Below are 13,985 nucleotides of genomic sequence, written 5' to 3'. Positions count from 1 at the left end.
TTAAATATGTGAACTGTCCTCAGATAAAGATCTCTGCAAATCAGTTGACCATGGTTGTGAACATGTTTGTGTTAATACGGACATTTCATATATCTGCAAGTGCCGCAAGGGATTCGCACTGCGGGAAGATGGGAAAACGTGCAGAAGTAAGTCCCCTTAATTTTGCTGTACTTGTGTATGAAAGAGAAAAAAAGAAAGAGAAAGTCTTTATAGTATTTGCAATTATGAAAATGTTTTTTATTAGTAAACTACATTAAATATCTGAACTGTCCTCAGATAAAGATCTCTGCAAATCAGTTGACCATGGTTGTGAACATGTTTGTGTAAATACGGACAATTCATACATCTGCAAGTGCCGTGAGGGATTTGCATTGCGGGAAGATGGGAAAACATGCAGAAGCAAGTAACCTTACTTTTGCCATACCTGTATGTGCAGCAGGCAAAGAAAGAACTTCACTGCTCTTTTATGGAAAAAATATCCGTATAAGATTTTCATTTATAAGAATATTTTCATTAGTAAACTGCATTAAATATCTATGCTGTTCTCAGATAAAGACCCCTGCAAATCAGTCAGCCATGGTTGTGAACATGTTTGTGTTAATACGGACATTTCATATATCTGCAAGTGTCATGAGGGATTCGCACTGCGGGAAGATGGGAAAACGTGCAGAAGTAAGTCACCTTAATTTTGCTGTACTTGTGTGTGAAAGAGAAAGCCCTTATAGTATTTGCATTTATGAAAATGTTTTAATTTGTAAATTGCATTAAATATCTGAATTGTCCTCAGATAAAGATCTCTGCAAATCAGTCAGCCATGGTTGTGAACATGTTTGTGTTAATACGGACATTTCATATATCTGCAAGTGTCATGAGGGATTCGCACTGCGGGAAGATGGGAAAACGTGCAGAAGTAAGTCACCTTAATTTTGCTGTACTTGTGTGTGAAAGAGAAAGCCCTTATAGTATTTGCATTTATGAAAATGTTTTAATTTGTAAATTGCATTAATTATCTGAATTGTCCTCAGATAAAGATCTCTGCAAATCAGTCAGCCATGGTTGTGAACATGTTTGTGTAAATACGGACAATTCATATATCTGCAAGTGCCACGAGGGATTTGTGCTGCAGGAAGATGGGAAAACATGCAGAAGTAAGTAACCTTACTTTTGCCATACCTGTATGTGCAGCAGGCAAAGAGAGAACTTCGCTGCTCTTTTATGGAAAGAATATCCTTATAGGATTTTCATTGATAAGAATATTTTCATTAGTAAACTGCATTAAATATCTATGCTGTCCTCAGAGAAAGACCCCTGCAAATCAGTCAGCCATGGTTGTGAGCATGTTTGCATTAATACGGACAGTTCATTCATGTGCAAGTGCCGTGAGGGATTTGTACTAAAAGAGAATGGGAAAATGTGCAGAAGTAAATAGTTTGATATTTAATGGAAGATTATTCTTGTAAAGGTTTGTATTTATAGAAGTATTTAACTAGCAAACTGTCTCTACTGTTCTCAGAGAAGGATGTCTGCAAATCAGTCAACCATGGCTGTGAACATGTTTGTATAAATACCGGTAACTCATACACCTGTCAGTGCCACGAGGGATTTGTACTAAGAGAGGATGGGAAAACATGCAGAAGTAAGTAGCTTGATCTTTGTAGTATATTTTTGTCTTCATCTGACCAAAAAAAGAAAAAGAATGAATGTCATTGCTTTCTTACTTGAGAAATATCCTTCTAATCCTTTATAAAGGCCAAGTAGTTCTAATTAGCCAACTCTCAACTGTTCTCAGATAAAGACCTCTAAATCCATTGACCATGGCTGTGAACATGTTTGTGTTAATGATGATATTTCATACACCTGCCATTGCAATGAGGCATTTATTCTAGGAAATGATGGAAGAACATGCAGAAGTTAGTACTGTAGCCTAATATATTTGCTGAACACTTTATTCTGATATCAACAACATGAGAGAATGAAAAATTTCAGTGCCCTTTTCTTGGAAGATTGTCTCGTAATCTTTACAGTTATGATGTTTTAGCTGTTAAATATCTAATCTATTTACAGATAAGGACACCTGCAAATCAGCTGGCCATGGCTGTGAACATATTTGCATTAACACTGAAAATTCATATATTTGCAAGTGCCGTGAGGGATTTATATTGAGAGAGGATGGAAGAACATGTAGAAGTAAGTAATCTGATATTTATTGGCAGATTGTTTTTGTAATCCCATTTGCAAAACCATTTTAATGAACAAATGCTCTCATCTGTTCTCAGATAAAGACCTCTGCAAAACAATTGATCATGGCTGTGAACATATTTGCATTAATAATGACCATTCCTATGTCTGCAAGTGCCGTGAGGGATTTGTACTACATAAAGATGGGAAAATGTGCAGAAGTAAGTAATCTGATCCTTATTGTACCTTTCATGCATTGAGCAACTGCTTGTTTGGTTTTAAAATGAATGCATCTAGCATCCCTTCTTCCCAAATAATATAAAGTTTGAGGTCATAAAGTATCAAAGCCACCATTGGAGGAGTGAAAGGTTGCAGCTGTCCTGGAACCCAGCAGTTAAAGGGGCCTAGGGCTCTGGGCTTGTCAGCCGACAGTCAGGGCAGTGTGTGCATGTGTGTTACACCCAAGTCTTCAACTGCTGAGACACAAAGTCTCGTTGCAGTGGGCAGCCTAGGAGGAAAAAAATAGTTTAACGTCTGTGACTTTACTGCTAGGACCGGGGTCCCGTCGCAGAGGGCAGCCAACAGGCTCTCAGACGCCCCGAGTTTATAGGAAGAGCTTATTACACCTTAGATTTCAGCTGCTAGAATTTGTAATTCCTTCGCAGCGGGCAGCCTTGGGGAAAGACTGAAAGGTGCCCCAGTGGATTGTGCCAGCTGGGTGTGACACAAATCCAAACGCCCAAGCTCTCCCTATATCTAAGACTGGCTGAAGTTCTTTTAAATTGTGCTTGGTTCTGTTACAGCAACTGAAGGAGTCAGGTTAAAGCTTAAACAGTTACAGGTTTATTGAGGAAGCTTATAAATCATATGGTTGCAATGGCTATTGTTCTATTTCTTAACTACTAGCAAAATATAGATCTTAAAAATGGTTACAAAGAAGATAAAGATAGAAAAATAGAAATAATGGTACCAAGTAACAGCTTACTCTTTCTATGTGTACACTTAAGACAGAGGATCACATCCAGGTACCATTTTTACCCCCTTCTGTGCCTCTCGACTCCAGCATGTCAGGCCAGGGCCGGTCCCTCAATTCCTAGGAAAGACGAAAATACGAGGTGGGCGTCCCCATAGAACCTCAGGAGGTCAAACACCTAACCCGCCCAGCAGGTAGAGGGTAGAATGACACTCAAAGTGAGCGTGTGCTGGATCTATCTTATATACCCATTGGGTCACGTATTTCTCTTTCTTATCTGTAATGCCAAATGGGGCTGGTCTGTCTTTTGTGAGACCAGTTCTTACAAGGGAGTTGTGAACTTAATTTACACTTGTAAGAGCAATAACTAAATTTGAATTACTGGGGATTCTTTTCTCAGTGGGAAATTCCTCTCCCAGGGACTGTGTGTGTGTTCGAATCAACATGGGTGCCAGCCGGGGCAGTTCTCGTATCCTCGAGGCCAGCTTATTGACTTAATCGCTCTCTCTCCACATATCTGTTTTTTTCAGCTTCTCAGGATCAGATGAGCCAGCATAGACTATGCTGATTTTACTGCTCCTTCTCTGCCCTGTATGCTTCAGAGAGGCAAATAAGATGGATGATAGGGGGGTTAGTCTGTCTGGCTACAGGGCTATAGGAGCAGCAGCAGCAGCTCTGAGCCCTTTAAATCGCCACCAGAACCCTGCCCAATGCAATCTGGGCAGCGCTGATGGCTGGTAGAGGGAGGCACAGTGCAGTCCAGGCAGCGCTGAGCACTGCCCCTTTCACCTAAGACCCTACCCCTTCTGGGGAGGGCTTGAGCCAAGCCACCCCTACATTGCCCAGGGCCCAGCGAAGTCAGTTGCCAGCCCTGAAAAGCATGTTAGCAAGCTAGAAAATGGTTTGAACCTCTTAACCTGAAGATTTTGGAAGCAAAAGCTGTTAAAGCAAGAATTCTTGTAAACCAGCAAGTATAGCAGTCACCCTTTCCAAACATCAGGAAAAGAGTCAAAAGTAAAAAATCTGTGTTACCAGGGAACATGAACTTTAGTTAGGTTCATATACCATAAGTGTGTTTTTTCCTCATGTAAAAGAACATCAGGAATAACTTTGCTGTCATCTAACAGGAAAAGCTTTGACCACTGTCCCATTTATCAGTGTTTTCCTATATTAGATAGTTAGCTGTTGGGAAATCCCATGAACATTTCTGCTACTATATAAAACCCTGGGCCTAGACACCTCTGCAGTATACAGCCCATCAAAGCTTCATGACCCAACCAGGCTCTACAATGGATGTCCATTCTAATCTTAGGTGGGGAGACCTGCCTGCCCCCTAAAGAGTAATATAATGTTCGTGGACCTGCCCAAACCTTCTCACTGCCTAGGACCATTGGTTTTGGATTATTCCTGCTTGGGCTGCAGAACTCACCAAAGGAGAAGCAGAATTGGTGGAGTTCTGTTAAGGGAATGGGGAACTCCTGCTGCCAAACTGCAACCATAGGACCCTCTTCCTCAGCTCTGTCATGTACCAGGCTGACGATCACCTTTAGGTTGCACTGTGCAACTAGTCTAAACAGTGGAGAGAATATTACAGACCCTTTCCTGTAACATAAGAAGGACTCCAGATTGGGCCTGTGGCAATAAATAAACACGTTATAGAAGTCTCTTATGAAGCACAGGCAAGTAGCCTTGCTGACCTCTGTCAATGGAGGAATGCTGCAAAACATACAATAAACCTCTTGGCTCTTTCCTACAGACATGTTAGCTGCAATAATCAATTACTGTCCAAACACAGATGGATGTTGGCTTTTAAGTTTTATTTACATGTGAAGGATAATATTTTAAATTGCTGAGAGAAAAGGAACAGGATAATGGCATCTGGCTAGATCCCAGTATGTATTTGTATTTTGAGAAACTAAGCCAAGTTGCAGACAGGATTTATTACTAGTTGGTATTAAAATATTAGTTTGTGATTAGCTATGCTTTTCATAGTAACGAATTGGGCACATGGTCAGCTAACCAGAGCTTAGTGTTTTAGCATACTGTATAAACCTTTTCTTTAGAATACATAGCAAAGGTGAGAGAAAACTCTCTATCTAATTTGAATATTGTCTATAAGGAATTATAACTAGGAAAGTAAACACTGATCTTGACACAGGCAAAAGTTAAAAATCAAAGGGTATGTCTACACTAGCCCCGTAGTTCGAACTAGGGAGGCTAATGAGGGTGACTGAAATTGCAAATGAAGCGCGGGATTTAAATATAAAATGAAACGGGAGTTCAAAGTAAAGACCTTAATTCAACTTAGCTGTTATTCCAGGAGGAATAACAGCTAATTCAAGTTAGGGGTTTACTTCGAACTCCAGTTTCACTGTCGCGTGTAGATGTGGGCAGTTATTCCGGGCTAGTCAATTTCCAAAATGGCGACCGCCCGGGAACATGCTAATGAAGCATGGGATATTTAAATCCCACGCTTCATGTACAATTTCGGTCGCCCTCATTAGCCTCCCTAGTTCGAACTAGGGGGCTAGTGTAGACATACCCAAGTTAATTTGGGGCGCTCAGAGGAGACATTGAAAGTCTGAAAGAAATAAAGGCACAAATACTACAGTCCTTACTCATTCACATTTCCTTTGAAAGTTAATAAAAATGTTGACTGAGTGAACACAGGAGGATTTGGCCTAATATTAACTAAACAAATGTGCTCTTTTTTTCTGTCCATTCTTAGATGAAGTTGGAACTGGCAACCTTTAATTGGTCTTAAAAAGTTCCTTCAGTGTTTCTGCCCTAAGCCAGCAATTAGGGAGACAACCTAAAGTTTCAGATGAGGGGAAGATAGAAAGGAAAGCACAAATGTATTTTGATTCTAGTAAGATTTGCAACAATTTCAGAATAAGATCAAATGGTGTTTGTAGTCATTCATTTCTTTCAAAACTGGCATACGTATGTGAACGTAGCACAATTAGTACATTCTTATCAAAGCTTTCCTTGGCACTCGTCACAGTAATCTGTTTAAACACCTTGTGATGGTTTCCCCTACCCCGTGCTTTATTAAATTGTCTTATGGATACCAGTATGCATAACTTGAAGATGCTTTGGACAAAATACCTCATGTAACCTATGAATTTTAATGTTTCAATCTGCTGGATCTGTATATCTTTTTTTGGTGTATCTTATATGTAAAGTTAGAAATATGGAATATGGAATGGTTTATGGTTTTAAATGTGCAAATGAAAGCCATCAAGGGTGTTTCCAATGCTGGGCCACCTCAATGTGTTAAGTCTAAGCAGTTGTTGGGCTTAGGTGTGTGATCACCCCAACTGGTAGGGTCTGATCAGGTAATTTTCCATGGAAGAGGAGAATGTGAAAAAAAGAATTCCCACCTAAAAGGAAGGCTATTTAAGATGCAAAGTTTTTAGGCTCTTTGTCTTTGGCTGGAATGTCACTCCCAAGAGAATAAACCAGAGACTCCAGGGGAAAAAAGATCTTGCCTGGCTGTGCGATTTAGCTGAAATCAAAACAGTTTTAGGGTAAGTTTGCTAGAAGCTTTAGGGCAGGACTACTCAACTTTGGAAGCCCAGGGGGCCACAGTGATACTCACAGCACATGCCGAGGGCTGCAACTTTAGTGTGGTTGCATATACATGCAAATATATATGCAAATAGCTTCTTTCACACTGACAGGTATGAATACAAAGATTAAGGCAGGACTACACAACACAGGCCCCATTTAAGTCAGTTCTGCTGATATTAATAAAATGCAATATTCACCCCACCCATATGACTTCACTTTTAATGAGCAATGACAGTCCAGGAATTGAACTACTAAAATGCACCTCAAGAGAGGTCCATTATATTGATTGGCCATTATGGAGCATGTTTCCAGTGGAGGCCATGTTCAAAGGATCCCACCTGCGGGCTGTGTGTTGAGCCCTGTGTAAACCCAAACCGCACCATGGGCCGCAAACAGGACATGGGCCACATATTGAGCAGCGCTGCTTTAGCGTCCTAGAATTAGCTATGTGTTTTCTGTTATTTTAAATTAGTAATTCACTTAGCTCCGCCTGTTTTCACTTGCAGCCACTTACAATCCAATTGTTTTTACTTAATAAAACTACTTTTATTTACTATCAAGCCCAGTGTCAATAATGGTTATTTGGGGGAGCAATCAGTGTGCACATCCTCCTTTCATCCTTAACAGGGACTTACGAGAATGATTTATTTGGGGTTCTGATCCCATTTGCAGAGTGGGTTTCTGGGAAGCTGAGCCTCAGGCTACATTTGCCTCAGACTTGAAGAGGTTCAGTGTTCTGTATTTCTCTTTGGGCGGGGGGGATCTCAGCTCTGTACCTAGGCTGGGGGAGAGCAACAAGGTAGTAAAAAGCCCCAGAGAACAAGGTGGCAAGTGTCAGTGGCTTTGTCAGCACTCTGGGAACAGGGCTGGATTAAGGGAGGGGCTAGCCGGGCAGCTCCCCTGGGCACCAACCTATGGGGGGCGCCTGATGGCAGCTGTAAGGGGCGCTGAGCGCCCGGCCACGCAGTGCCCCTTAGAGCTGCCATCAGGCACCGTGCGCCTGATCGCAGCTGTAAGGTGCGCAGCGCACCGTGGGGCGGGGCCATGCATACTCCGTGCACCCAGGGGTGGAGCCGCGTATGCGTTGCGCGCCTGCTGCCCGGGGCACAGGAATGGCTTGAGCCGGCCCTGACTGGGCAGCACCCCCAATGGGTCTTTTGTGACTGCGCCCTATCACACACATATCTAAATAGATTCATATATTTAGCATTACAACACACCTGTGAAGTAAGGGATGTGTGTATCTTATTTTGGTGCATGTATCATTCTTGTATGTAAAGTTAGAAATATGAAGTACGGGATTGTTCCTGATTTTAAATGTGCAAATGAAAGCCATCAGTGATGCTCAGGAAGCCTTAATGACTGGGTGATCAACATAACGACGTGTAAATAGCCTTGTTTGTCCTTTTAGTCTAAGCAGTGGTTGGTCCTAGGAGGACATAGAATCATAGAATACTAGAACTGGAAGGGACCTTGAGAGGTCATCTAGTCCAGTCCCCAGCCTTCACAGCAGGACCCAGTACCATCTAGACCAGAGGTGACCAACCCATTCTGTACAAAGAGCCAAGATATCAGTGGATCCAGCACAAAGAACCAGGGCAAAGTTGTCAAGCAAAAAAAATAGCTCTGCCCATTGAAGAAAACGTGTTTAGAGGCCACCAATGCCATCTTTAATTCTCCATTTTTAATGGCCACGCTGGATGGCTCCTCTGCCCAGGTCAGCACAGGAAGCCGGGAGGTGAGGGTCATTTTTGGGAGTGTGGGGATGGTTTTACGAGCCACAGGGAGGGGGGCTTCACGAGCCACACCCAAGGAACAGGGAAAAGCCGCATGTGGCTCACGAGCCGCGGGTTGGCCACAGCTGGTCTAGATCATCCCTGATAGATGTCTGTCTAACCTGCTCTTAAATATCTCCAGAGATGGAGATTCCACAACCTCCTTAGGCAATTCATTCCAGTGTTTAATTACCCTGACAGTTCAGAAGTTTTTCCTCATGTCCAACCTAAACCTCCCTTGCTGCAACTTAAGCCCATTGCTTCTTGTCCTATCCTCAGAGGCCAAGGAGAACAATCTTTCTCCCTCCTACTTGTGACACCCTTTTAGATACCTGAAAACTGCTATCATGTCCCCTCTCAGTGTTCTCCTTTTCCAAACTAAACAAGCCCAATTCACATATAGACATGTGACTATAGCACCTTGTACTCGGATATCAGTTTGATCAAGTAATTATCCTGAAGGGGGAATGTAAAACAAAAGATTCCTACCCAAGAAATATCTATTTAAGCAATGGGAAACTATCAGTCCCTTTGTCTTAGGCTGGCTGGGGGAACAAGGACAATTGGAGGACAGGGTTCCCTCTAAGGAGTGTGCCTATGCGGGGATGCACCAAAAATTTCAGTTCCACCCACCTCCTGAGCAGAGCCATGCAGCTGAGGCCCCAGTATGGTGGATGGTTGCCCTGTCTGAGGAGCAGCTGGGCAGAGCTGGAGCCTGGGCCACAGCACTAAAAATAGCACCACAGTCCCAGCTGCAATCCCAGTACACGGGGCAGCTGCCAGCCATGTGGCCGCATCCCCAGGATCAGCTGAAGTTGTGGCTGAGTGGCAGCTGCTGGGGCCCTGGGGCCAGAGCAGCAGTACTAAAAATAGCGCTATGGCCCTGGCTGCAGTGCAGCCATCAAACGGCCCAGGCTGAGCATGGGAGTCCTGGGCTGCAGTGGGGCTGCTGGGGAGAGCCCCTGGTGATAGCGGGGCTGTTGTGTGGAATGCAAAACTCTGGGCACAGGAGTTGGGACCATTGGAGAGAAACCCTGTCAAGAGCGGGGCCACTGGGCAGAGCACAGAGCCCTCCCAGGTAACGTCAGAGCCTGGTGGGGGAGGGGAAGCTGAGCCCTGGGTGACAGCAGAGCAGCGGGAGGATGGGGGGGGGGGGTAGTAGAGCCTCCCTCCGCCATCGGGGGAGCAGAGCTCCAGGCAGCAGCAGGTGGCCAGGAGGAAATGTGGAGACTCGGGTGTGTTGACCTCCCTTGGTCTGGCAAATTCCCTGCTCCAGGACCACTTAGGTCCCAGGAGTACTGGACCAGGGAGGTTCAGCCTGCAGTTTACTTTTGAAGGGTATCTTTGAAATAATTAAGGCTAGAGCTTTTTTATTTTTTGATGGAAGTTAAGGTTCTGGAATACAACATAGAGCCTCTAGGAGAAAGAGCCAACTCACCAAATCACCATAAGTTTAGTCATTACTATAGAAGAAGGCGCTTTGTTTCATCAATTTGATGAGATACCAATTTACTTAACAAACCACTCGCATGAATCTGTAGTTATGTAACAAGCAGAGTTTTCTGTTCATAGCCTTATGTCATTTGCCTCTGTTGGTGGAGAAGACTTGTCTTTTGTATCTGTTACAATGTCCCCCATTTACAAAAATCAGCACTTGCCAAAAGTTACCACAGGACTGTGCTATCTCAGATAACACTATGTGTTAACAGAAGGCAACTGCTGAATTTTCTAGTGTTTGGAAAAAGTAGCTATTAATGGGACAAAGTCAGATTGGAAGGAGATCTCTAATGAGGTTCCACAGGGGTTTATTCTGGGGGGTCTGATGGTGTTTACTATATTTAGTAATGGCCCTAGATGTAGGAATTTGCAGGTGATACAAAGCTGGCCAGCAGCGGGGTTGCAAATACTGTGAAGGATAGGACTAAAATTCAAAGGTATCTTGATAAATTAAAGAACTGGCGGATATCAGAAATTCAGCAAGGACAAATGTAAGGTGGTTTTTCTCAAGGAAGAAAAACCAAACGCACAAATACAGAATATTTTTCTCTCTCTCACTCTCACTTTCACTTGGAGTGTATAGGCAACTAAAATTTTTTCAATGAATATTGATTATTTTGTATTGATGCTAAATCAATATACAGTTGGTGACATTAAAGGGACTTTTCTATGATTCATAGGGGATCTGAAGCATGCAGATAATATAAGAAATATAATAAATAATTAGGTTATATAGTATGTACCATGTAGTAATGTGAACTGAACAGGATGGCAGCCTGCAGCAAGTGCAGCCGGGCTGATGGCAACAACCCCACGAGATGCACCGGCGTGCCCAGGGGCAGCTCTGGCTCCATGTGGCCAAGTGCTGTGGTGTCCCGAGTGAGGGCACTCAGTGCACTCCAAGACAGGACTGCTTTGCTGTCCCTCATCAAGGTAGACAAGCAAGCGGGGAACCCTGAGAACTGTCTGTCCAGAGTGGGGATAGGGTCCCTTTAAGCACGGAGCTCAGTTAGCCTCAGGCAGCAGCCCCACACACTAAGTCCTAACCTGATGACCTGCCGGCACTGGTTCCGGCCAGCTTTAGCTTCGGTTCAGGGTCCATTCAGTGTGGACGCGCTATTTTGAAATAGCAAAATGCTATTTCAAAATAGTTTTTGTGTGTAGATGCGTTAATTCGAATTAGCTTAATTCGAATTAACTATTTTGAATTAGTTAATTAAAAAAAGCGCTGTAGTGTAGACATATCCTAAGGGATTAAACTCAGATAGCTAGCAAAGGTGTTGGCCAGCGGGCTGGGAGAACCAATTGAGATAGCGTTGAAATTTGAATTGGATATAAATTCCTTGCCTGCTTTCTTTGTGTGTGAGAGAGAAACTAGGAGTTGAGAGAGACAGAGTGATTTAAACCCAGGCAGGACTACCATCCCTCCAAGGAATTTCGGGGGCATGGAAGTGGACTGAACCAAGAAAAGATTAGAAGTGAGTAAAGGGGATGGGAAGTGAATCTAGTTGTGTTCAGGGTATTCTTTCTTTATTTTGTGGTTTGGTTTGAACTGTTCTGTGAATCTATCCCTCCTCTTCCCATTTACTACCTTGCATTGTGCCCAGAGACTTTGCTCTGTGTTTTAATTAGTTGTCCTTAGTTGCTCTGTAACATCTAGCAACCAAGTATGCTCTATCAAGTTTATATTTTGTTTTGTAATAAAAATAACTTTTTTTAAGGAGGTGATTTGATTCTTGTGTCCCGGAAGGTCTGTCTGTGTGTATCTGCAGGCCTCTGACTGAGGGGTCAGCCCCCAGAGACTGCAGCTTGTTTTTCTCTTTTCTTTTTTTCAAGCTCTGTTGGTGCAAAAGAGCTTGGGGTACCCCTTGGGGTTGGTTCAAGTGGTCACCCCTGGTTTTAGGGATAAAAATCACTTGATGGTGGCAGCAGTTCCCCAAAATCTGTGTATTGTGATTCCGGGAGGAAGTTTTTTGGTAACCAGTGCCTGTAGAGCATAGGCTTGCGCAGCATATTTCATTAGGGTGTGCACCCAAAGAATTTTTTTAAAATGTACTTTGACCCCCATTAGCCACACCCCTGACCCTCATTAGCCACGCCTCTGGAGGTAACACTCTCGGGGCAATATGGACATATGACCAGAAGTAAAAGGTGTTATGTGACCCCCCCTAAGGACTTTTTCCACCATCCTCCTACCAATAGGAATTAGTTTGGCCCCCGCACCCCCCTCATGAAACTATCCTGTAATTGCACTAACTCAGTGTGTGTGACATTATCTCGGACCCCCGCACCACAGCCCTTTGAAACATTAGGGTGTGTCTGTGAACACCTGGCACCCCCCCTTGCGCACGCCTATGCTGTAGAGGCAAGGTTTTTAAGCTCTCTTGCAGGCCTCCACCTTCTGCACTTGGAGTGCAAGAGTGGAGAACAGCCCTGACTATTGGGCTGGGATGAAAGAGCAGGGGTTGGGATGAGAAGGGGCACTGTGCAGAAGTTAGGGGCAAAGGGAGCACAATGAAGGGTTAGCGGTAAAGGTTGCACGGGATGGGGCTGCAGGGTTTGGGAATGCAAGAATGTGGGAGCAAGGCTCAGTGGGAGTGAGACTGGGAGACAAGCTGGGTGGTTTTCAGTGTGTGTGTGTGTGTGTGTGTGTGTGTGTGTGTGTGTGTGCAGGGTCCTACGCCTTGTTAATTATCCCTTGTTTTAGTATTTTTTCTTTCGTAACAATTTAAAGTATATATTTGTTAGTAACTGGTGGGTATCATGGTGGCACACATCTGAACAAGGGCACATGATGTCAATATTGGTGCACACGACAAAACTCATTGTGCTCACGATGGAAAATCTTAGAGGGAACACTCCTGGAGACCCAAGTCAGAGTAAAAAAATCATCTTTGACTAGTTTTGTAAGGATAAGAATGAGGTATTTTAAGTCATTAAATTACAGGATGGTGTCAGGACTGTTTTTAATGGCTTCGCTTTTTAGCTCTATGTTGAAATTGTCTTTGCTGAAATTTTGAGAGAGAAACTAATCCAATGTATCGCCTATAAATTTATTACGTTAAGCAAACAATTATAAAACAAATATATGTAAATACCTAACTAGCTAATTTAACTTATAATTTGCCTAACTTTCTTAACTTACAGTAATACAGTGGAATAATCAAATAAAGATTATAAATGAAGTATAATTAGTAAGTCACTTGTTGAGTTAATTTGGCTCAATGAGTATTATAATTAGTGATTGTTTTAATCATAACAAAACAACTCTCAGGATTTTACATGTTAAAAGGAGAAGCTTATCCCTTTAAGTTAAGCCATTCAGCTAAAAGTCTAGTCCTTGCCTTGATTTTAAGTAAATGCAGCACTTGAATGATTTTATAGGCCATATTTACAATACAATATTATGTCAACCTAACTTACGTTGCGATATAGCAGTAGCAGTTATTAAATTGCTTGTGTGTACACATGCAGATTTTTGTGTTGGGAGTGTATTTCCTAACCAGGAGCACATGTATTAATTGTATTGTCAGTGTGGGGTATTGTGGGAAGCTCCTGAAAGTCAGTAACAGTCCACGTAAGCAACAAAGTATCTATACTGACATTGCATTGACCTAATTAAATCAACTGCGACTCTGCACTGCTCCAGGAGGTGTTACTAAATCAGGCTAAAGAGGTACTTATGTCAGCAGGAGCCAAATGTAAGTGAAGACACTTCCACAAATAGGTCAACACAAGCCGTTTGCATCAGTCTAATTGTATAACACAGACCAGGCTCCAATAACTTCCTCCTTTGGCTGCTCTCTCCCATTAAGCTTCAGTGTTCACAGAAACTACTGTTATAGCAGTTTCAAAAAGTTTAACTCACAGTTCTCTCACTAACAGGTTTAGGGGTTTAACGTGTACTTCAGGGACCAATTTGTGACATGCAGAGACACACTCATGCACATCAGTGGAAGCTGGAGTGATTTTGCATAAAGTATTTTATA

At 42.9% G+C, this 13,985-nt stretch overlaps 1 protein-coding gene across 6 annotated transcripts in view; it reads left to right on the top strand.

Moving 5' to 3' along the window:
• Nucleotides 1–13,985, top strand: part of MATN2 (matrilin 2) — a 108,311-nt gene that overhangs the window by 77,780 nt on the left and 16,546 nt on the right. For 5 of the 6 annotated variants that reach the window (XM_075920331.1, XM_075920328.1, XM_075920329.1 and 2 more), the window contains 8 exons: nt 24–146; nt 277–399; nt 550–672; nt 788–910; nt 1,026–1,148; nt 1,514–1,636; nt 2,065–2,187; nt 2,277–2,399. In XM_075920331.1, coding sequence (XP_075776446.1) covers nt 24–146; nt 277–399; nt 550–672; nt 788–910; nt 1,026–1,148; nt 1,514–1,636; nt 2,065–2,187; nt 2,277–2,399 — 984 coding nt within the window. The remainder of the gene's footprint in view (nt 1–23; nt 147–276; nt 400–549; nt 673–787; nt 911–1,025; nt 1,149–1,513; nt 1,637–2,064; nt 2,188–2,276; nt 2,400–13,985) is intronic. The other variant, XM_075920332.1, reaches the window with a different exon arrangement.

Source organism: Pelodiscus sinensis, chromosome 2, assembly GCF_049634645.1.
Source record: "Pelodiscus sinensis isolate JC-2024 chromosome 2, ASM4963464v1, whole genome shotgun sequence".
Lineage (NCBI taxonomy): Eukaryota > Metazoa > Chordata > Testudines > Trionychidae > Pelodiscus > Pelodiscus sinensis.
This window is presented reverse-complemented; position numbering and strand designations above follow the sequence as displayed.